The sequence below is a fragment of the Protopterus annectens genome, chromosome 7.part0, assembly GCF_019279795.1.
Source record: "Protopterus annectens isolate FY-2018-M chromosome 7.part0, PAN1.0, whole genome shotgun sequence".
Taxonomy (NCBI): Eukaryota; Metazoa; Chordata; order Ceratodontiformes; family Protopteridae; genus Protopterus; species Protopterus annectens.
In genome coordinates this window covers 743893619-743918493 of record NC_056739.1, presented here as the reverse complement: position 1 = coordinate 743918493, position 24875 = coordinate 743893619, and the positions used below count along the sequence as shown (strand labels likewise).

At 43.0% G+C, this 24875-nt stretch overlaps 1 protein-coding gene across 1 annotated transcript in view; it reads right to left on the bottom strand.

The window, feature by feature from the left end:
* STAG3 (stromal antigen 3) overlaps positions 1-24875 on the bottom strand; it is a 4836058-nt gene that overhangs the window by 1392951 nt on the left and 3418232 nt on the right. Inside the window, exon 28 of the mRNA XM_044077272.1 lies at positions 11326-11474. Coding sequence (XP_043933207.1) covers positions 11326-11474 — 149 coding nt within the window. The remainder of the gene's footprint in view (positions 1-11325; positions 11475-24875) is intronic.

The window sequence follows — 24875 nt, the reverse complement described above, 5'->3', positions numbered from 1 at the left end:
GTAACTAAGTACAGACTAAACTAACACTAAAGGGAAAAAATAAACCCCTAACTACACTTTTTCTTATTTTACCAAGAAAAAACTTACCTCAGCTGGCAAAGGAGACCTCTTTCGCTAAGCGGCAAACGAGATCTGAGGTAGTTCCGCCTTGCATCATGGGGTATAGGGTTGCCTCGAGCTGGTAAAAGGAGTTCTCGAGCTAAAGCAAGTGCCGAGTCGGAGCCGAGGATCGGCTCCGAACCCATCCAGCAAGAATGAAGGCGAGATTGACAACTTAACATCTAAAGAATACACCCTCTTTGTCTGCCAATAACAGAAGTGCAAACCTATAAAAAATGTAACAGCAGGGGCAAAAGTACACAACAATGGAGCAGAGGAAAGAATAATGAAGTTAGCAAACCTACGTACAAAAGCAAGAAAGAAAACAAGTTACCAATTACAGAACAAGTGACAAACTTGAATGGCAAAATGGGTTTGAATGGAAAAAGTGCCAAAATATGTATAAAGTGAAGTATAAGGGATAAAGGGCAGACAGAACAACAAGTACTGAAACATCACAAAATGACTGTGTATCATACATGATTAACCAACAGGCCATTTCCTTCAAAGTGTACAAGAAAACATAAAAACTAGGAAGGAAATGAGATACTACACATCACACGAGGAATATGGTATCTAAATTAAAGCAGATACTCCTTACAGATATTTCTACTCAATCTTTAGATTAAAGGAAAGGAAGGCACTAAATAAAGCAACCTGACACAAGCAGGGGAAGAATTATCATCAAACAAAGGCAATTATCTTCTGAAGGACTTTAGATATCTGAACACTAAAGCCAAGATATGGCACTGAGCTAGCTAAGCTCTGATTTGATGATGAATGCAAAGTAAGGCATAGACACATGATCAGAACATTTAGAACAAGCAGTTGTTAACCTGACATCAGATTTTACATTTTTGTATTTCACTGCAGGATTCAGTACCAGAAGTATATGCGGATAAGGGTACCCACAGAGAAGGTATCTGAAAACATACAACACAAACATGATTTAATAACAGCAGATGTCTACTGTCTACAGCTGTGTGAAGTTAGCCACTAAGCAGCTGCCCTTCTCCTCAGAAAAAAGGCACAGCCGGAATATGAACCTAGGATCTCCTGTTTACTAGGCAGGTGGTTTAACCAACTAAGCCACATCACCACATAATAATAAAGGTTCTCTTGAACACAAAACCTGCTGAGTAAAGCAGCTCTTTTACCTCTAATAAAGTACTGTTTTTGCCAAAATGTCATCAATACAACATTAATTTCCAGCTCTTAAAAAATTCACGATCTGTGCATGCACACTCCACTCCCTTTCTTTCTGTAAATGGGTGCTCAAAACAGAAATGAGAAATAAACAGGGTCAAATATAAACAGAAACATGTTGTCACGCTCTAATGCAGAAATGCGAAGACATCTACAGTACTGACATGATCCTTGACTTTGTCTGAACTCAGAGACCTGAGAAAACCTGTAATTTCTAATTGCATTTTTTCAGATGTTCTAATCAGATTGCCTCATAAAGGTATGTACATCTGCGTGGCAGGAGATAAGGGTGCAATACTCAGTGCAAGCTAGCATTCTGTATAGTTGCAGAAGCACAGATTACTCTGCAAAATCCAGTATGCCCGTATACTGTGCATGCTTAACTGCATCTTAACAAACTTGCTCTGTCCTGCCAGACACAGTTACCTAGCCATAAGTTTAAAAGGTCTTGAAAATGTTTTCTCAACACATTTTAGGAATTTGTTTCATTTTGTTTACCAGGTAAGTCACAACAAGCCAATGGATCCTTTTAAAAGACAAGGGAAGCATAGCATTACTACATCATGAGGAGTTTTACATAAAAACAATTTATTCCATACAATGTCAAACTTCTCATTTTACAAGCAGTGGCACAGAAGACACTTCAGAAATATTAACCAAAAAATATTCCCAGGTGAAACGGACTGCGCAGGAGCCACAAAAAACAAGAGTGAAATCTTTATTTAAGCTCTAAGTGAATATAAATCAGATTTTCATCAGTAAGACTTCTTAAGAATACAACAGACTCACTGAATTAATTCATACAGATCCGAGATTTCAGCATTTCGAGATTATAAAGTGAAACCATATATATTATACATATACATATACATATATATATATATATATATATATATATATATATGTGTGTGTGTGTGTGTGTGTATGTATTATATATATATATATATATATACATACATATATATAGATAGTTTCACTTTATCTCGAAATGCTGAAATCAGCATTTTGTGACTAGAAAGCAGAATTTTAAAATGTGGAAAGCGCATAATTGCAAATTCGAATTTCTCAAATTTGCCGTTATGGCTTTACGTTACGTGCGGTGTTTATAACGGATGTAGTTTGATGTGGTGTATGGATTTGAGTGGAGTGTAAGGTAACTGACTGCTTTTTAAGGGTTTTGGGTGGCAGTCTGTGTGTTAGATTGTTTTTAAGTTGTATGTGTGGGGTAGGGTACGTAGGTTAACGTATGAGTGTGTAATTGCTGGATGTGTGTCTGTTTGTGTATGCGCGAAGGAATGTGGAAAGTCTGGGAGCGAGTGTTCTGTCTGTTACTGTTTGTGCGACCTTAGAGTTAGTATATATAAGTGAGGGGGTGCAGGGGGGCTTGCCCCCTGCTTTTGTGTAGTGTAGGTATTTACGTGTTTGGTGTTTTGTGTTTGTTTTGTGGTGTGGGTGTTGTGGTTTTTGTGTGGTGTATGTTGTGGTTTCGGGTTTGTGAAGTTTCAGTTTTGTACGGTTTCGGCATTATGGCCTTGAAATGCTGAAATTCGAGATTTCAGCATTTCGAGATTATGAAGTGAAACTATATATATATATATATATATATATATATATATATATATATATATATATATATATATACATACATACACAAACACACACACACACACGCGCATATATATGGGTCCACTTCTTCATTTCGAAAGATCAGAATTGCGAGATTCATAATATCGAACCCAGAATCTTGAGCTTCTGAAATCTTGAAAATAAAAGAAACTGCTAAACTATGTTATTGCAGGGGGGGGGGCATGCCCCCCTGCACCCCTCACACCCCTGCAGCTTAAATATCCTAACTCCGAGATCGTGCACTACAGTGAAGAGAACAGTAATATTGCCGTTCTGCACTGTATAGTACTGTACATTACTGTTGTCTTCACTGTAGAGCGAGCTCAGAGTTAGTATATTTAGGTTGCAGGGGATGTAGTAACCCATTTTCAAAAAATAGAAGTTATGTCCTTACCATAACGTTCCATGTGGAGTGTTCATCTCGCCTTTGTTCTTACACCTGGGTTCGGAGCCGATCCTCGGCTCCGTGTCGGCCGCTTGGCAAAGCTCTGCATCGAGAAGAAGCTCGAGACCAACCTAACTCCCACAATCCCCCTCTGCCTTTACCTCAGATCTAGTTTGCAAGCAAACCAGCAGAGAACAGAAGAGAGCATAACACATTCATGCCAAACAAGAATAAACCTATTTACATAGCACAACAACTGCTCAAGGCAGAAGCAGGAGAAACAAACCAGACACCTAAACTGGACGTTCTTCCTGAGGGTGGGAGGGTGGGAATGTAAGAACAAAGGCGAGATGAACACTCCACATGGAACGTTATGGTAAGGACATAACTTCTATATGAGAGAGTGTTCAATCTCGCCGTTTGTTCTTACACCTGGGTAGCGTCCCTAGCTCCATGTTCCTGAGGAACTCAGGGGAGAACGTTCCTGAGCACAGTGGAACCAAAGGTTGCCCTGTCCCTAGAAATCCTGTCTACTTTGTAATGAGAAATGAAGGTATGTGGTTTAGACCAAGTGACAGCCGCACAAATAGTGTCTAACGGCAGGCGGGCTGCATGAGCCAGGGATGTAGATACTGATCTTGTAGAGTGCCCTTTGGGCTTGACAGGTAAAGTTTGTTCAGAGGCAGTATAAACAAAAATAATACAATCAGAAAGCCATTTGGACAGGGTTCGTTTTGTAACTGCCATACCCTTCTTGCTGTCTGAGAAGGCTACAAAGAGCTGGTCTGTTTTTCTGTGATCCTTTGTTCTGTCCAAGTAAAATCTGAGTTGTCTATGAACATCTAACTTGTGTAACATATATTCCAACTTATTGGAGTAGTTTTTGAAAAAGGTGGGGAGTTCAATGGACTGATTAATATTATTAACGTTGCAAACTTTGGGAAGAAAGGATGGATTAGTGCGAGGAGATACTCTGTCAGGGTGAAAAATCAAATAAGGATGTTTAACTGAAAGAGCTTGAAGCTCCGATACCCGCCTGGCCGATGTGATAGCCACCAGAAAAAGGGTCTTCCATGACAAAAACTTCAAAGGACAGGAAGAGGCTGGTTCAAAAGGTGGTAGCATCAGCTGTGACAAAAGAAGGTTCAAGTTCCAAGGTGAAGTAGGACTTCTAACTGGTGGTCTAATATGGAAAGATCCTTTTAGAAAGGCTTTACAAAGTCTGTGAGCCATAATAGGAGCCCCACTTTCTCCCACATGAAAATTTGATATGGCAGCTAATTGCACTCTCAAAGTGGCAGGAGAAGCCCCTTGGTGGAACAATTCGGTTAAAAACGCCAAGACCTTATTCAGAGGAGCTATTACGGGATCCAATTGTTGTGTAGTTGCCCAGTGCACAAAACGCTTCCATTTACTAGTGTAAATCTTTGTAGTGGAAGCTTTATGAGAAGCCACCAGGATATTTTGAACTGCAGGGGATAGAAGATCAGACCTGGCTAAGAAGGGAAGCGGAGCAGCCAAGCTGCTAGTCTGAGGGAGAGAAGCGACGGGTGGAGAGCCCCTGACGAGTGGGTCAGTAGATCCGGCTCTGGGTCCAGGATCCAGGGTTCCCACATTTGGTGTGCCAGAAGAAAGGGAAACCATATTTGACGAGGCCAGAATGGGGCAATGAGGATAATTGTCCTTTGCAGGTTGCTGGCTTTCTGTAGAAATTTTGAAATCAGGGAAACAGGAGGAAAAGCGTACAGGAGACCCGGGGGCCAATCGTGAACCAGGGCATCCCTGGGGACTTCCCCTGGAGGGGGTAATAGGGCAAAATAGCTTCTGCATTTGGCGTTCATTGGAGACGCAAACAGATCGCAGGAAGGCTGGCCCCACTTGCGAAATATTTCCTTCGCAACTGACTGTTTGAGGGACCACTCGTGAGGTAACAGGATGGCTCTGCTCAACCTGTCCGCTATGACGTTGGATAACCCCGGGATGTGCGTTGCTATCAGAAAGCGACCCGTGGACTCCGCCCATTGCCAGATTCTCATGGCCTCTCTGCATAGTTGGTAAGACTTGGTTCCCCCTTGTTTGTTTATGTACCAGACTACAGACATGTTTGTCAGTCTGGACTGCAATTGTCCCTAGAGGAAGAAGGGGAGCAAAGTGTTGCAACGCTAGAAACACTGCCCTCAACTCTAGAACATTGATGTGCAGATTGCATTCCAAATTGGTCCATTCGCCTTGGACTGTCTGTCCCTGAAAGATGCCCCCCCACCCTATCAGGGAAGCGTCCGTGGTCACCGTTGCTGTCGGGGTGGGCAGCACAAATTGTCTCCCGCTGGAGAGATTGCAAGTCTGGAGCCACCAAGCCAGGTGTGATTTGCATATGTTTGCGATGTGGATTTCGTGTGTCAGGGGTAACTTTTGGAACGACCATTGTGCAAACAGTAGCCATTGAAGAACTCTCATGTGCAGTCTTCCCAAGGGTATCGCAATGAGAGAAGCTGCCACGAGACCCAAAACCTTCAGAACCAGTTTCGCTGGGGATTTTCTGGATGACAGAAGAAGAGATATATGGTTTTGTAGGGAGGCTATCCTTTCTGGAGGAAGCCTTAGAATTAAGCAACACGTATCCAATTCTGCTCCTATGAATGAGATATGCTGTGATGGCTGTAGTAAAGATTTTTCGAAATTTACGGAAATTCCGAGATGAACACAAAGTTGTAGTGTGTAATCCCTGGCCTGAATCAGTCGACGCTCGGTGGTGGCAGAAAGGAGCCAGTCGTCCAGATACGGAAACACCTGGAATCCCAGGCATCTCAAGTGAGATGCTACCACTGCCATACATTTAGTGAAAACCCTGGGGGCTGAGGTCAGACCAAAGGGCAGGGCTCGAAACTGAAAGTGACTGGCTCCCAGCCGGAAGCGCAAATGATCCCTGGACGCCCTGGCCATTTTGATGTGGTAGTATGCGTCCTTTAGATCTATTGAGCACATCCAGTCGTCCTTCTGTAAGAATGGAAGGATCGATTGAAGCGTGACCATCCGGAACTTTTCTTTCTTGATGAAGGTATTGAGTTTGCTTAGGTCTAGAATTGGCCTCCAGTCCCCTGTCTTTTTTGGAACTAAAAAGAACCTTGAGTAAGTTCCGAATCCTCTTTGGTCCGCTGGGACTGGTTGGATGACTCTTTTTTTCTAGCAGCTTTGAAATTTCTATAGCTGCAGGGCCTCGCAGATGGGGCGGCACATCTGGGATTCTTTTCTGTGGAATTGGGGGCAATAGGAAGGGAATTTTGTAGCCTCTGGTAACAACGCTTTTTACCCAATTGTCTGATGTAAGATTTTGCCAGGCCTGAGGGTAAAAGCTAGCGACCCCGACTGCCTCCAGAGCAGGACAGTCGGGCCTCCTCTCAGGAGTGCTGGAAAGGTTTCCCGGGGAGTGTATCCCTGTCACCTTGGTTTTGCGGACCCCCTCTGCCGCCAGGGCGACGTCTTCCACCTCTGCCCCTCCTCTGCCTCTGGAGGGGTATCACCCTGTGCGCCTGGGAAAGAACCCTGGGGTTTTGAAACCACATTTTTCCACCACGTTGCCCTTTGGGGTACGGTCTGGATGGGGTGGAAAACGGACTCCGACAGCAGACATAGTCTTTCCTCTTGCTCACACCGGGTAAGGGTCTCCTTTACTTTGGGGCCAAAGAGAGTGGCACCATCAAATGGGGCGTTAGTAAAGGAAGACTTGAAGGCTTCCGCAAATGAACATAAGCGCATCCAGGATTGTCTACGAAGAGCAATCGCTGAAGCTGCTGCCCTACTCGATCCTTCGGCTGCGTATGAGATCAGCCTCATGGACGAGTTTACAATAGATGTAAGGGTATTGAGATGTGCTGTAACCTTCTCTGAGACAGCAGCATCTGTAGTACCCTGGAGGGTATCTCCCAACTCTTTGATTAGATCCCTCTGTAGCCATGTGAAATGGGTCAAATAGTTCAGGGATCGCATAGAAAAAGCCGCTGAACTAAAAATGCGCTTCCCATACTTGTCCATAGTCCTAGAATCTCTGTTAGGCGGATGGACAGATGAGGAAGATTCAGACATCTCCTTTTTCGTGGCCGCTGCCACCACCATAGCGTCCACTGGCACTCCCTTTGTCAGATAAGCCTTATCTTGGGGGGCAGTAATATATTTGTTAGGCTTTCTAGGGACTGGCTCCACCGTGTCAGGTGTCTCCCACGCCCTTCGAGCAATCAGTTCCATCAACTCATCGAAGGGCGGAGTGACCCAGAAGGAGGAAGGGCGAGCACCGAATGCCTTCAGCAAGACTGACTCATCCTCAGAAGGGGGGAGGGATTGCCAATCACCTCTCTGTTTTAGGATCTCCAGGATGTCAGAAAAGGAGACATCCTCTGAGGGTGACTTTGGGGACCCTTCTGACTCATCTAAGTCAGTGTCCGATGTCAATGATTCTTGTGGAAAATCTAAGTGTCTCCTCTTACACAATCTTTTCCTCGGAACTTCCTCGGGGCATCCAAGAAGCCTCCGAGCAAGAGGGGGCACCCTCTAGGGGTGGCTGAGACACTGGTGCTCGACGCTTAGATGTAGCCGTGGGTGCAGAGGAGGATAACGGCCCTTTATGGGAAGGAGAAGCTGTTTTTGCTGAAGTGGTTGTCTGAACAGACAACACCTTCCTCATGAGTTCGAAGGCCCCCGGGTCCCGAGTCGAGGTATCCCCCGGTTCCGAAGAAGTCGGAGGAATTCCCGAGACAGGCACCGAAGGCATCGACCCCGAGGACGGAGCCGAGTCGATCTGAGCCGAGGCCCTGAGAGGGAGTGTCGGAACCGAAACATCGGTTCGACTCTCAGTCCCAGATCCAAGGATGGATCTTCGGCTCCGAGACTCCGGTACTGGATCCGACGGAGTCGAGGTGAACGGTACCGATCGAGAAAAAGACGGTTCCGGCACCGAGGGCTCCACAGTCACCAGGTCAGCCTCTCCCGGCTCCGAAGACTAGATAGGCCTCGGAGGAGGAATAGGTGGAGATAAGGGAAGGCCTTCGAGTCTCGACACCAACTGGGAGGAGACAGAGATGATGGACAAGGCTGTATTCTCCATCAATTTCTGCACCACGCGGTCTACATCAGTGTCGGAGAGGGGCCTGGAAGAACGCGTCGAAGGAATCAAAGACGGAGCCAACCTCAAAAGTGCAGGAGGAGGAAGCTCCGTCACCGGTTCCAAGACTCGAGGCTCGGTAACTGACAACAGTTCAACACTCGGCCCCGAAGTCTGTGGAACCGGTGATCGAACTTTGAATGAAGAGCTCGGAGCCGATGACTTGGGCTCTGACGTCTTCGATTCCTTCGAGGATTTAGATGCCTGGTCTGATGCATCCAGAGCCTCTTGGAATGCAGGCTTCAAAAGGCCCCTATCCATAAGTTTCCTGCGCCTATCTGTCATGACCCTTCCACTGAAAGAATGACAGATGGAGCAGTCTTCTTGCAGATGGAGAGGGCCAAGACAGTAGACGCAGGAACTGTGATTGTCTGTGACAGACATCTTCTGTTCACATTGGTACCTTTTGAAGCCTGATTTAGCTTTTTCTGACATGTTTACAAATTCCAATCCAGAAAACAGTGAAATAGCCAGTACTAAATGTCTAATCCAGTAAAGAAAGTCAAAGCCAGTAATATTTGTCAAATCCTGTTAATAAAGTCACATCCAATAGTCAATTCCAGAAAAGTTAAGGGTGGGGTAGGCCCAGAGGGAATAACTCAAAGAAGTATATAAAAATTATATACGGAACCGAGAAACCCTCGATACACTACTCACACACACACACAGTCAATCTTTAGAGAAGTTTGAATACAAAAAATAATACAAGAAATATAAGAAATAATCAATCTTAGCTTTGAGGTGGTCCGAGCTCATCAAAATGATGCGAACGTTGCAGCGGCAAACTAGATCTGGGATAAAGGCAGAGGGGGATTGTGGGAGTTAGGTTGGTCTCGAGCTTCTTCTCGATGCAGAGCTTTGCCAAGCGGCCGACACGGAGCCGAGGATCGGCTCCGAACCCAGGTGTAAGAACAAACGGCGAGATTGAACACTCTCACATCATAGTTTTAGCAGTTGTCATGTTTTTTTTTATTTCTTAATTTCTAGATTTCACAACATCGAGATTCTGGGTTCGTTATCAACTAATGGTCTTAATCAAGTTTAATTGTGACAAAATGAAAACACCTGAAGTAAAGTTTAAAAAACACCACTAAAACAGTTTTTCTCTGACATGAATTCTTACTGATGAAAAGCTTATTTGTATTCACTTAAAGCTTAAATGAACACTTCACCCTTGATTTGTGGCTCCTAAGCAGTCAGTTTCACCTGGGAATATTTTTTGGTTATTAGTTCTGTTCTTTCCTGGTTCTGCGTTTGACTTGGGATTTTGACTACAGAAATATTCACTACAAATGAGATAATTACAACCTTTTTGCAACTTAAAAAAGATATACAATGTCTTAAGAGTTTGAGAGGCTGTCCAAAAGTGTAAGGTTTACTTGCAAATTTTTCTGTTGTTACGCAAGGTAAAGCTTTTAGTCGGCGTGTATATTTGTGTGTGTGTGTGTGTGTGTGTGTGTGTGTGTATATATACATATATATATATATATATATGTAAATATATATATATATATATATATATATATATATTTTTTTTTAAAATTCAAGCACTAATGTATTATTTTATTTTAGATGCCGGGTGTGGGAATGGGAAGGGGTGTTGATTTCTTCCATAAGCAGACAAGGATCATACTAAAGAGTTGAACATATTTGGTTGTGGGCACATGAAAGACAGATTTTTGGATCACACATTACTGTACAGAAAATGATTCGTGATGTACAATATTTGCAACTGAAAATACATCAATATGGTTTGTTTTCATTTATATAAATGTACTGACTGCCTATGTCATAAGTCATAATGCAATAAAGATGTTTCTTGTTTAAAAATAAACACTGAAGAACGCACAAAATTACTATACCAAATTAGTATCTGCATTTCAGTTTGTGCACTCATTTTTGGATAGCATGTAAATATCCAAAAGACTAGTATTGCTGCAAGAGTCGTAAAGCAAATGGTATGGAGAAGAAAGTGTAATGACATGATGTATGAATTTAGCAACGTAAGGTGATAGTAACAAAGTATACTTGTGCAATATAGTAGTACTGCCCCAGAGAAGTTTCTTGTGCTGGTCTTTAATGGAAAAAAGTCCAAATGTGTTGTGCGTTTTCTTACAAATCTCAACATAGGACCTGAGAAGTACACATCTTCCTCTAGATGCAAATGAGATTATCTGTCCCAAAGAAAACAATCACCTTAAACTGCCAAATTATGTCATATGAGTTAATGTGGACCGAAAAGGGATGGGATATACAGGTATTATAGTCTAATCTCGCCACACTTGCTCAAGTGTAAAAGTGGCCAAGTTTTATACTTGTTGATATCGGTTTCCCTTTTTCCAATTGGAAAAACACTACTGATGTGCCTTCTATTGTGTGTGCTGGCAGTAATTTGGTGTGTTAGAGAGCGAGTTTTTCATTTTTTCTCTGTGGCTGACTGAACATGCTGTCAGTATATAAAACAATGTGGTGTGAACTCACTATAATGGTGGTCAGGAAGCCTTCTGAGGGGGGGGGGGAGTAGTTGAAGCTTCAAGTTTGTACATCAACTTCAACTGCTGTAGTGTCAATGAAATGTAGCACAATACCTATAGTCTGCATTCAACTTCCTCAGTGACAAAATTATACAGCATATATTACAGAATGGATCCCCAGTCAGAAAAGGGGTCCTGTCTCTTAGAGGCTGAACAAACCTCTTTATCCTAAGGAACTAATAGATTATAAACAATTACAACAGAAAAGGTCAGTTAATTTAAGCACAGGGTACAAGCAAAACACATTTAACCCTATCTTCTTAGCTTAACTACAGTCAAAGCTACTGGTCTGATAAAGAGAAAATTACATAGTGACTTACTTGTGCAACATTACAATGGGCTCTCTATGCTTGAGTGGATCCAGTCCAAATGTTAGGGCAAACCTTCGTGCCAAATCTCTTATGTCGGTGAATGCAGGAGTGGACTGAGCTTCAAAGGGATCCATGTCCACAATCAATTCTGTAAACAGCTACAAAAAAGATGAAAATAGAAAATTAACTTCTTCTCCCATCCAAATCCATGGAAACACATCTTATTCTCACATCTGACTATTCTGTACACTGCATTCTATTACATTTAGATTATATCGTAAACCTGCTCAAACCTTTAAAGAGGCAGCACTCCACCTCAAATGTAGTTAAACCAATCCCACTGTTATCTTTATCCCCATTATCATCTAGGTGAGTTTAGTACGCACGCACACAAACACACACACACTATTTCCAATTTCACAGATGAAGAACTCATCTAGATTTCAATTCAAATATGTTTCTGAAAGGAGCTTGCCTCAGCTTGTATGGCATACAAATAATTACACACTTTAATTTTCAAATAAACCACTGCCTACAAGTCTACCTATTGAAAATGTGTCTTGTTAAAGTCAGAACACTACAAAGCAAATATTAAATATTCAGCTACAGTTAAATTCTTTATTAAAGAGATTCCTGTAGGAGAAATATTTAAAAAGTAGGAAATTACCCTCCTGCAACATTACATAAACTGGTGAATCCTCTCATTTGTGGCCACTGAAATACTACTGTTATCCAGACTGTACAAGTATAAAAAAATATCAAGTTTCCAAGCTAAATTTCTCTAAGTTCAGCTCCCAAGTCTGTTACCCAACCTTTCACATTTAACTTTGTTTCTGCTTTGTTTACAAGCCTTGCCTTGCAAATTTTCTGTATGTTAAAGACAGAATGTTCCCACAATGCATGTACTGTATTACAATAGTCTTACTATAACAGCACAGCTGTGTAAAAGCAGATTTTTGAGGACAGATCCATGTAAGTGTAAACTGTAAAATTCCAACATATATCGAGTTTTTCTTCGCCAGCCAGAATCTGCAAAAGCAATGGCATTTCCTCTATCAGGAATTACTGCAGGTCTCAGACTTGCTAAGTACTAAAGCAGGATGGCATAATGCTCCCTTACTTAGTTGTGGTGTTCCAGAATCTCTTTGGCAGTCCAAGACAGAAATATTTACTTTGATGAAAGGCAGAGAGTTGTGCATAAGCAGTCTAAAAGATGTAGACATATGGAATAGGTGCATAGGGTGGTACTAGGCTATCAGCCCTAAGGCCTATGCAAGCCTAGCCATAACAATTCCCTGGATATTTCTTCCCACAATATTTACTTCTCTGGGCCCCTGTCTAGCTGGGCGACTGACATGATTCCCTGGAGTGAATTTCCTATCTCCCATCCAATCATCAAGGTTCCTTTTGAAGAGGCCCAATGAGGCGCTCTGCTCGACATGTATGGGCAGTCTATTCCAGAGTATGGAGAGTCTCTGGGTCAGGAACCTATCCCTCCAGCATGTTTTGTTCATTGTGATGATAAGGTTTAGATCCCTGGAGCGTGTGGCTCTGAGGGATTGGAATTTCTTTAAGTAGAGCATGTCCAACAGCTCAGGGTTTGACATGGCCTTGTAAGTTAAGCAGAGATCGCCTCTGAGTAGACAATACGCCACAGAGTATAGCTGGAGTTTTTTTTAGACGGTCAGCATATGGAATCTGCTTTAGGCCTGTGATTCTTTTAGTGAGGTATTTCTGTGGCCATTCCAGCTGTTGCAGATGTCTTGTGAGGTACATACCAAACGGGGCATTATACTCTATACTGGGTCTAATGAGGGATGAGTACAGTGGGACAATGACCTCCTTTTTTCTGGATGAAAAGCCCTTAGTGATGAGGTGTGCCACATAGAAGGATTTCCTGACTGTTGTGGCGATGTGGTTATCGAAAGTGAGACCACTGTCCACCTGTGTCCCTAAGTCTCTCATCACACTTTCGATGTTTAGTGTCCTGCCACCTATGTGGTAATTCATGGGTACATTTTTTTTCCAAAGGGTTAACTATACATTTCTTGGCATTAAGCTTGAGCCCATGGCTCTGGCACCAGGCATCTGTTTCTTTAAGACCCTTTTGTAGAATATCCACATCATTTGGGGATTCAATAATGGCTTTCAGTTTGCAGTCATCTGCAAACTTTGTTTGCCAGAGTCCCTTAATCTTGGCCTGTACTTCAGAGAAGTAGATACCAAACAAGAGTGGTCCCAGGACTGAACCCTGAGGTACTCCACTTGTCTGGAGCTGGATGTTTCTCCCCGGGCCTCCACTGAAAACTGGCTTTGTTCCAAGTCGGACTTTCCTGGTAAACAATGTTAAATAAAAGAAAATGTATGTATATATTCTCAGAGAACAGCATTGACATGTGAGTGTGTTTGCCTAACTATCTTACCCTTTCCAAAAAACAAATATAGCATGAATATATAATAAAAGGAATACTTTGATGTAAAACTTAAGACTGTTTATATAATGCAGTTCTCTATCCAATACTCTACTCTTCCCTCATTAGGCCAATCATCGAGTACAATGCCTCATTTGGCATGTACCTCACTAGACACCTGCGACAACTGGAGATGCCGCAAAAGTATCTCACAAAGAGGATCCTAGGCCTTAAACACTTGTCCTATATGGACAGACTAAAAAAACTCCAACTATTTTCTGTCTCATAATCGCCTACTTAGAGGCAATCTCTGCTTGATTTACAAAGCCATGTCTGACCCAGCTCTGTTAGAAATGCTACATGTAAAGAAATCCCAATCCCTCCGTACCACATGCTCTGCAGACCTCAACCTCATTATCACAATCAACAGAACATGTTGGAGGGACAGGTTCATAACACAGAGACTGCCCATGCTATGGAATAGACTTCCCATACATGTCAAGCAGAGCACCTCACAGGCCCTCTTCAAGAGAAATCTTGATGAGTGTTTGGGAAATAGAAAATTGACCACAGGGATCACTCCAGTGGTTCCACTCGGCAGAGGCACTGAGAACTAAGGTCGTGTGGCATGATGCCATGGTAATCTTATGGGCTAGGCTTGTAAAGGCTCCAGGGCCATTAGCCTAGTACACACCAATGAAGATAAAGTATATTGCTGAAAAGACAGTAGTCAGACAACTAAGTTATGATGCAAGAAAGCTTTCTTTGCATATGAAGTAGAATATTCTAAAAAAAAAAAAAGAATAGTTTACACTTTGCTGCAAAACAGAATACACAAAAATGTCAAAATAGAAAAAAAAAATGAAATCTCAAAATACAAAAACTACCATCACCATGCAATGAAAACCAACAGTCTTTTTTTTCTACGATTATAAAAAGCAAACTATTAAACACTTTATAACTACATAGTAGCCAACACCAAGTTGTACAACATTAATCATAAAGCCTCATTAATAAGGATAATTAAATCCAGTAAACAAAACAGCTCTGAGGCATTATCAACACTACTTTGCTTTCCTATTAACAACTGAATAAACTTGGAGAAAAAAGAAACAATAAGAATAAGACTCTCAGTCAGCTATATAGTACTGTGGTTAAACTGCCAATAACAAAAATGTGCCATTAATAAAGTATTCTGGTAAACATCCTGACTGTAGCTATTAAAGAGTAAAAAGCATCTGCAAAAAGTGACAAAATTCTGGTAGATAAAATGAGACGGCAGATTGAAGCTTATTATAGTGATGTATTCTACTAAATCTACTACTGATGTAAATGCATACAGCCAAACTGGAAGCAAAGCTCTCTTCACCCAAGACTGGACTAGACAGTCATGAGGAGAAGGTAAACACTTGCACCACACCATACTCATCACATAGTCCCACAAAACATATACCACCAAAACACACACACAGAAACACAAAACACACACCTACATTCACGGAGACTCTCAATAAAAATCTGCCCAATTAACACAGCCCTCCAAAGCAGAAACGCACGCAACACAACCCAAATGAGACATAACCCACAAACTCAGTGTGCCACTCAACCACAGCCCATAAGGCATAACAACGTACCCAACACTCTAGTCATAGGTGACTCTCTAGTCAGGCACACTGATGTTCCACTCACCAGGCTAAACAGGAGAAAGTTACTGTCAGCTGCCTGTCAGGTGCCAAGATCCACCACTTAACTTAAGCTATAATTCATACCACACCTTTCGGCCACCTAACCTGGACTGAAACACTAAAGGTGGAGGCGTGTCCATATTTATTAAGGATACCCACACCAACAGGCTAGTTGCTCAGCATAATGCATCTGAGATTATCCAATTGCAACTAACTCTGGGCAAGATCGCAATCCAAATTGTAGCTTGCTACAGATCCTCCACCATGACCCAGGATTCCCACTCCTCATTTCTAGATACACTTGAAAATATTAGGGTACAACCCAACACCCTAATAATGGGTGATTTCAACTACCCCACCATTGACTGGTAAAACTACTCATGTACCAACTCTTTTGTTCAACGTTTTCTGGAATTCATAAATTCCAGTTTCTTGGATCAACTTATCCACACCCCCACCAGGGGCAGCAATAACCTAGACCTGGTCATTGCCAACATGGGTTCCACACCAAAGGTCAATTCCTCATTGGTCATATCCGACCACAAGCTAATCACCCTAGACATCTACATCCTGTCCCCACCCCCCATTAGGGAAACTACCGTAAAAAATTTCTTCAAAGCCAACTTCACGCTTCTTAAGACAGAAGTGGCAAACTTCACGACACCCATGGAGACTGACAATAGAGGTACGACTGCTGAATCCTACACAATTGCACTTTATAAGCACTTACACGAGTGCATAGATCATGCTATCCCTAACAGAACCAAGATGCTATCCTCCAAAAAAATGAAGCCAATCTGGTGGTCTCCTGCCATAAACTCTACAACAGAAGAAAGAAACTGTTGCAAAAAAGAGTAAAATCCCATGACTGGAGAAACAGATTGAGATCAGCCTCAGTAAGAAGCAGAGATCTCTCATAAAATCTTCCAACGCTAGTTACGAAAACAAAATTGCCACTGATTCTAAAGACAACCACAAAGCATTCTATAGCTATGTCAGGAATCTCAATGGCAACACTCAGATCTGCTCTGAGTTACAGCACAATGGCACTACATATACAGAACCAACTGATATTGCCAACATCCTGGCAGATAGGTTCAGTGCTAACTTTACCCCCCCCCCCCCAAAGGGCCCATCTCTACACCAGAAGAATGCAAAATTCCTGTAATCACGGCTGCACAGGTAAAAAAAAAACACTCTCCAAAGCCAAGAACACAGCATCCATGGGACCTGACAACATCCCAGGCTGCGTTCTACACAAATTACAGAGCGGATTGGCACCCCACCTAAGTACCATGTTCATATAGCCTCACCTCAGGCTTTGTGCCCACTGAATGGCGCACAGCGACGGTTATCCCACTCCACAAAGGGGGAGCCACCACAGACCCATGGAACTACCGCCCCATTTGCCTGACGAGTCTGGTCTGCAAGGCCATGGAACGAATCATAATGGAACTTATAAACAAAGACATTGGTAATCTGCAAACTCTGGACCCCACCCAGTTCGGGTTTGTAAAAGGCAGATCATGTCTCCTAAACCTGATAAACTTCTTTGAAGCAGTCACCAAAGCTGTAGACGAGGGTAAGGTGGTTCACACAGCCTATCTAGATCTTGCCAAGGCTTTCAACACCATCCCCCACTCTGGAATTTTAGATAAACTCACTAAACTAGGTATAAATCCCTATGTCACAAGATGGGTTGCCAACTGGCTCACTGACAGAACCCACACTGTGAAAGTAGCAGACTCCAAATCCAACTTCAGACCGGTGACAAGTGGACTACCACAGGGTTCAGTCCTGGGTCCTCTCCTGTTTAATATCTACTTCTCTGAAGTATAGGCTAACACAGAAGGTATTTGGCTAATGAAGTTTGCAGATGACTGCAAACTAGGAGCAATAATCGAAACTCCTAATGATATAGACATCCTACAAAAGGGCCTCACAGACAGATGCCTGGTGTCAAAGCCATGGCCTCACGCTCAATGCCAAAAAGTGCATTGTCATCCCCTTTGGTAAAAACTCTGCACCCATGAACTACCACATATGTGGTAGTAAACTTAACACCAAAAGTGTGATACGAGACCTTGGGACACAGGTAGGCAGCAGTCTCTCCTTTGATAATCACACTGCCACAGTAGTCAGGAAATCCTTCTACATGGCACACCTCACCACAAAAGGTTTCTCATCCAGGAAAAAAAAGAGGTCATTGCTCCCCTCTACTCGTCACTCATTAGACCCATTATAGAGTACAATGCCCCTTTAGGTATGTACCTCACAAGACATCTACAACAACTGGAAAGACCACAGAAATACCTCACAAAGAGGATTACCAGCCTCAAACAGATGCCCTATGCAGACCGTCTCAAAAATCTCCAGCTTTACTCCGTCGCATATCGCCTACTCAGAGGCAATCTCTGCCTAACATACAAAGCTATGTCAAACCCAGAGCTGCTGGACATGCTCCACTTAAACAAATCCCAATCCCTCCGAGCTACACGGTCTAGGGACCTAAGCCTTGTCACCACAATAAACAGAACATGCTGGAGGGATAGATTCCTGTCCCAGAGACTTCCTGTACTCTGGAACAAGCTACCTATCTATATCAAAAAAAGCTCCTCATTAGCACTCTTCAAGAAAAATCTTGATGACTGGATGGGAAATAGGAAATTCACCCTGGGGATCACTTCTGTGGCTCTGCTCGACAGTGGCACAGGAAAATAATTTTCTTGGATGGCGAAAGCCAGGGTACCTACTTGGCTAGGCTTATATAGGCCCTAGGGCCAATAGCCTAGTACCCTCCCTATGAACCTATGTATTCAAACACAATTGTATTATATTTGCAAAGGGTCAGTGACAGTTTGACTAGATTCCCAAGAAGACATCTATTCAGCCAATGTAAATTTTGTGGAAAAATTACAAGTCGAATATTAGAGTTGTGTAGTAGTGTAACTGAATTGGTACTGGAAAGTATCATATCACTTTTATTTTTGCAGCAACAAATCTATGCAAAAGATATTTAATAAGAAAACAAGCAATAATACATAAACTAAGCCATATTAACTGTTTACAAAAGCACAAGGTCAAAACCATAGATAAGGCAGTTAAGCAGTACTTAATGTAGACTGACAATACAGCAACCCTGAAGTTCCTACAGAATACATACTGCTGAAAGCATTAATTATAAAAGTATCAGAATCACAATCTGCTTAAGACTGTTAGCACACCAACCTCCAAAAACATCCTAAGGGATAAGCAAGCTCATTCTTGTGAGATACTGCACTATTAGAAAGCAAATAAACATAATACAATTAGTCCAACACTGCAGAAAGATGAAACTGGTAAAATCCCTTCTGGCTGAATACCTCTCGCCCATTTGCTAAGAATGCCTTGGTGCACCAGGTGTCTTTCCTTTTCTCATAACCATCCGCACATAACAGAAAAGTTCCAATTCTTGGGGTTTTTACCAGTATGTAGCAGTACATATTCTAGCTATGGCTGCAGGTTACATCACCCAAAGTCGTAGCACAGTACTAAAAAAATTAAATTCCTGACTTGAAGTTAGTAAAAACAACAATCTGGACCACTGGATATTTGAATGCAGCCATTTAGACAATGTCTTTGCTAGTTTCACACAAAGTCTTGTATTGGACTGCAGTTTCAATACTTAAGCAGAGCAGCTGGATTACTAGCTCCAAATCCAGAGCAGATTGTATTCCAGAAACCCTTTCTGACAATAATTCCAGGGGCTCAGACCAAACAGATATAAACAGAATAACTTTCTCTAAAACAATGGATATCCTTGGAGTTTTTTTCACTAGATTCTTCATCTCAAATGTCTTCATAGAGTCATTGTGTCCCAGCATGAAAAAAGTTTGACTATGTGCATGGTCACTGGCATCCTTCTTGTGCTAAAACACCCGATATATCTGGGAAGCTCTGAATAGTTTAACCCTGTCTTTTTTCACACCAATCATGAAATAGTTACCTCTGTGAAAAAATGCAGTTCCCTGACCCAAGAAAAAAAGTCATATACCAAAACTGGAGACAGGTCCATAAAGCTGACTTTATAGTCAGCCAAGACTCTCCTGCCCTTGATACTCCATCTTTCCATATTACATCTCTGAGCCCTTGCCATCTACACAGACATGGGGGCTCCTGACAGAAGCAGCACTGAATCCCAAAGTTTCACAACTGGAATAATTTTGTACAACATGCTTAAGGCAAAGTATGTATAACATTTTGTATGCTAGGGCTTCAAGTGAAGAGTATTGGGAGAGATTTAAAATACCAACATATTGCCCACCTTCCTCCTTCAACCAGAGAAATGGGTTCAGAGGACAAGCTAGTAAATGATGCAGTATAAAGGCTCTGGCAAGTCTAGTAACACATTGGTAGATCCAATCACAGTAGAGGTATTGGAGGTCCAGGATAGAATGGCCATGGGGAAGTCAACAGGCATAGATGGACTGCCATTAGAGTTTTGGTATATTTATAAGATGCACATAGGAAAAAATGGACCAAATTACTTAATGGACTATTAGTAGGGGATCCAATACCGACATTTTGGAAAGTGGTCCTAAGTGTAGTCATCTATAAGGAAGGCAAAGACCAAAATACTATGGTGTCATACAGACCAATATCTATATTAAATCATGATTAAAAATGTTTCATGCAGATTCAAGCAAACAGATTAGGTAAAATAATGCCCAAAATGATACAATTAGAACAAACAGGCTTGGTGATGGGATGAAGAACTACAGATAACTTGATTAGACCCCTGTTATTAACAGAGGAAGGGGGAGAAGGGAATTGATACTAGTATTTAGTATTGTTAGATGCTGAAAAAGCATTTTGACAGTGCAAAATAGGAGTTTGCTTATGTTAATAAAGAAATGGAATTTCCCAGAAAGATAGATTAGGATTCTATGGAATATTTATTGGCAGACTACAGTGAAAGTGAAAACAAGGGTGGAATTGTCAGAAGACATTACAATGCAAAAGGGGACAGCTTAGGGATGGCCCCTCTCACCCTTATTGTCTGGAATACATCTGGAACCCCTAGCAGAAAGTATAAGAATGGACAGGGTAAAATGATACAGATGAGTGATGCAACAGAAAATAGAAGTTATGTCCTTACCATAACGTTCCATGTGGAGTGTTCATCTCGCCTTTGTTCTTACACATGGGTTCGGAGCCGATCCTCGGCTCCGTGCCGGCCTCTTGCAAGCTCTGCATCGAGAAGAAGCTCGAGACAATCTAATACCCACAATCCCCCTCTGCCTTTACCTCAGATCTAGTTTGCAAGCAAACCAATCTCCAGAGATAGCACATTCATGCTTACATCACATATGCACAGAAATAAGAATCTATACATAACTATATATATATAAAGACAAATAGACATATATATATATATATATATATATATATATATATATATATATATATATGCCAACTATGTACACAATATTTGCAGCAGCAGCAGGATGTTCCTGGCCAGGCATCAAAAGAACGTTCTTCTTAAGGGCGGGAGGGTGGGAATGTAAGAACAAAGGCGAGATGAACACTCCACATGGAACGTTATGGTAAGGACATAACTTCTATATGTGATAGTGTTCAATCTCGCCGTTTGTTCTTACACATGGGTAGCGTCCCTAGCTCCTTGTTCCTGAGGAACTCACGGAAGGACGTTCTTGAGCACAGTGGAACCAAAGGTTGCCCTGTCCCTAGAAGCCTTGTCTACCTTATAATGAGAAATGAATGTATGTGGCTTAGACCAAGTAGCAGCCGCACAAATAGCGTCCAGTGGTAGGCGGGCTGCATGAGCCAAAGATGTAGACACTGACCTTGTGGAATGTCCTTTGGGTTTGTGCAAAAGAGTTTGATTTGAAGAATCGTAGACATAGATTATACAATCCGTTAACCACTTAGAAAGAGTTCTTTTGGTAACTGCTAGTAATTTCCTGCTATCAGCAAAAGCCACAAAGAGTTGATCAGTTTTTCTGTGATCTTTTGTTCTATCCAAGTAAAATCTTAGTTGTCTGTGAACATCTAATTTGTGCAACATATACTCCATTTTGTTGGAGTGATTTTTGAAGAAAGTGGGTAATTCAATGGACTGATTAATATTGTTAATAGAACACACTTTAGGGAGGAAGGATGAATTGGTTCGAAGAGAAACTCTGTCAGAGTGAAAGATCAAATAAGGGTGCTTGATGGAGAGAGCCTGAAGTTCAGATACTCGCCTAGCGGAAGTAATGGCTACCAAAAAGAGAGTCTTCCAGGACAAAAATTTTAATGGGCAAGAAGAGGCAGGTTCAAAGGGGGGCAACATTAATTTAGATAACAACAAGTTTAGACTCCAAGGTGACGTAGGAGATCTGACTGGTGGTCTAATGTGAAAAACCCCTTTTAAAAAGGCTTTGCAAAGTCTGTGGGCCGTAACAGGAGCCCCACATTCTTCCACATGGAAATTTGAAATGGCAGCCAATTGAACCCTTAGTGTAGCAGGAGAAGCACCCTGATGGAATAAGTCCGTTAAAAACTCTAATATTTTATTCAAAGGAGCTATAAAAGGATCCACTTGCTGTGTATTCACCCAGAATACAAATCGCTTCCATTTACTAGAATATGTTTTAGTAGTGGAAGCTTTATGAGAAGCCACCAATATATTCCGAACTGCTGGCGAAAGAAGATCAGACCTGGCTAAGTTGGGAACTGGAGCAGCCAAGCTGCTAGATGGAGGGACCGGAGCGCGGGATGGGGAACCCCTGACGAGTGAGTCAACAGATCTGGCTCTGGGTCCAGAATCCAGGGTTCCCGAATGCAGTGTGTCTTCAGGAAGGGAAAACAAATTTGACGAGGCCAGAATGGGGCAATGAGGATTATTGTCCTGTGAAGGTTTCTGGCTTTCTGGAGAAACTTTGATATCAGAGGAAATGCGTAAAGGAGTCCCGGGGGCCAATCGTGAATCAGTGCGTCCCTGGGGACTTCCCCTGGAGGGGGTAATAGGGCAAAGTAGCTCCTGCATTTTGCGTTCATTGGAGACGCAAACAGATCGCAAGAAGGCTGGCCCCACATGCGAAAAATCCTTTTCGCCACTGACTGTTTCAGGGACCACTCGTGCGGTAACAGAATTGCTCTGCTCAGCCTGTCGGCTATGACGTTGGATGACCCCGGGATGTGCGTTGCTATTAGAAAGCGACCCGTGGACTCCGCCCACTGCCAGATTCTCATGGCCTCTCTGCATAGCTGATAGGACTTGGTTCCCCCTTGCTTGTTTATGTACCAGACTACCGACATGTTGTCCGTCTGAACTGCAATAGCTCCTAGAGGAAGAAGGGGAGCAAAGTGTTGCAACGCTAGAAACACTGCCCTCAACTCTAGAACATTGATGTGCAGATTGTACTCCAAATTGGTCCATTCGCCTTGGACTGTCTGTCCCTGAAAGATGCCCCCCCACCCTATCAGGGAAGCGTCCGTGGTCACCGTAACTGTAGGCGTGGGTAGCACAAATGGTCTCCCCTTGGAAAGGTTGCACGTTTGAAGCCACCAGTTTAGATGTGTCTTGCATGTTTTCGTTATAAGAATCTCGTGTGTTAGAGGTAGTTGTTGAAACGACCATTGTGCAAACAGTAGCCATTGAAGGACTCTCATGTGCAGCCTTCCCAAGGGTATTGCAATAAGGGAGGCTGACATGAGTCCCAAAACCTTCAGTACCAGTTTTGCTGGAGATTTCCTTGACAAAAGTAGAAGACGATGTGAGTCTGAAGTGATAGTATCCTTTCCGGGGGAAGTCTTAGAATTAACTGACGTGTGTTTAATTCTGCTCCTATGAACAAAATATTTTGTGATGGCTGAAGCAAGGATTTTCCGAAGTTCACGGAAATTCCTAGGTGAACACACAGTTGAAGAGTAAAGTCTCTGGCCTGTAATAGTTGACGCTGGGTGGTGGCAGAAAGGAGCCAGTCGTCCAGATACGGAAACACCTGGAATCCTTGGCGTCTCAAGTGAGACGCTACCACTGCCATGCATTTGGTGAAGACCCTGGGGGCTGAGGTCAGACCAAAGGGCAGGGCTCGAAATTGAAAGTGACTGGCCCCCAGCCGGAAGCGCAAATGATCTCTGGATGCCCTGGCCATTTTGATGTGGTATGCATCCTCTAGATCTATTGAGCACATCCAGTCGTCCTCCTGTAAGAATGGAAGGATCGATTGAAGCGTGACCATTCGGAACTTTTCTTTCCTGACAAAGGTATTGAGGTAGCTTAGGTCCAGGATGGGCCTCCAGTCCCCTGTTTTCTTTGGAACTAAAAAGAACCTTGAGTAAGTCCCGAATCCTTGCTGGTCCGCTGGGACTGGTTGGATGACTTTTTTCTAGCAGCTTTGAAATCTCTATAGCTGCTGGCTCTCGCAGATGGGGCGGTACATCTGGGAGTCTTTTCTTTGGAATGGGATGGGATAGAAAGGGAATGTTGTAACCTCTGGTAACCACGCTTTTTACCCACTTGTCTGTAGTTACATTTTGCCAGGCCTGAGGGTATAAAGCTAAGCGACCCCCGACTGCCTCCAGAGCAGGACAGTCGGGCCTCCTCTCAGGAGTGCTGGAAAGGTTTACCAGGGAGTGTATCCCTGTCACCTTGATGTTGCGGACCCCCTCTGCCGCCTGGGCGGCGTCTTCCACCTCTGCCCCCTCCTCTGCCTCTAGAGGGGGCATCTCCCTGTGTGCCTGAGAAAGCTCCTTGGGGTTTTCGAAACCACATTTTTCCACCACGTTGCCCTTTGGGGTACGGTCTGGTTGGGGTGGAAAAACGGACTCCGACAGAAGACAGAGTCTTTCCCTCCTGTTCACACCGGGTAAGGGTCTCCTTTACTTTGGGGCCAAAGAGAGTGGCACCATCAAATGGGGCGTTAGTAAACCGCAAAGGAACATAAGCGCATCCAGGATTGTCTGCGAAGAGCAATCGCTGAAGCTGCTGCCCTACTCGAACCTTCGGCTGCGTAGGAAATCAGCCTCATGGACGAGTTCACAATGGATGTAAGGGTATTAAGTTGTGCTGTCACTTTTTCCGAGACAGCAGCATCTGTAGTACCCTGGAGGGTATCTCCCAACTCTTTGACTAGATCCCTCTGTAGACGTGTAAAATGGGTCAAATAGTTCAGGGATCGCATGGAAAAAGCTGCTGAACTAAAAATGCGCTTCCCGTACCTATCCATCGTCCTAGAATCTTTATTAGGGGGATGGACAGATGAGGAAGACTCTGACATCTCCTTTTCGTGGCCGCTGCCACCACCATAGCGTCCACTGGAACTCCTTTTGTCAGGTAGGACTTGTCCTGAGGTGCCGTGATGTATTTATTGGGTTTCCTTGGGACTGGTTCCACTGTGTCAGGAGCCTCCACGCCTTCGAGCAATTAGTTCCATTAATTCATCAAGGGCGGAGTGACCCAGGAGGAGGAAGGGCG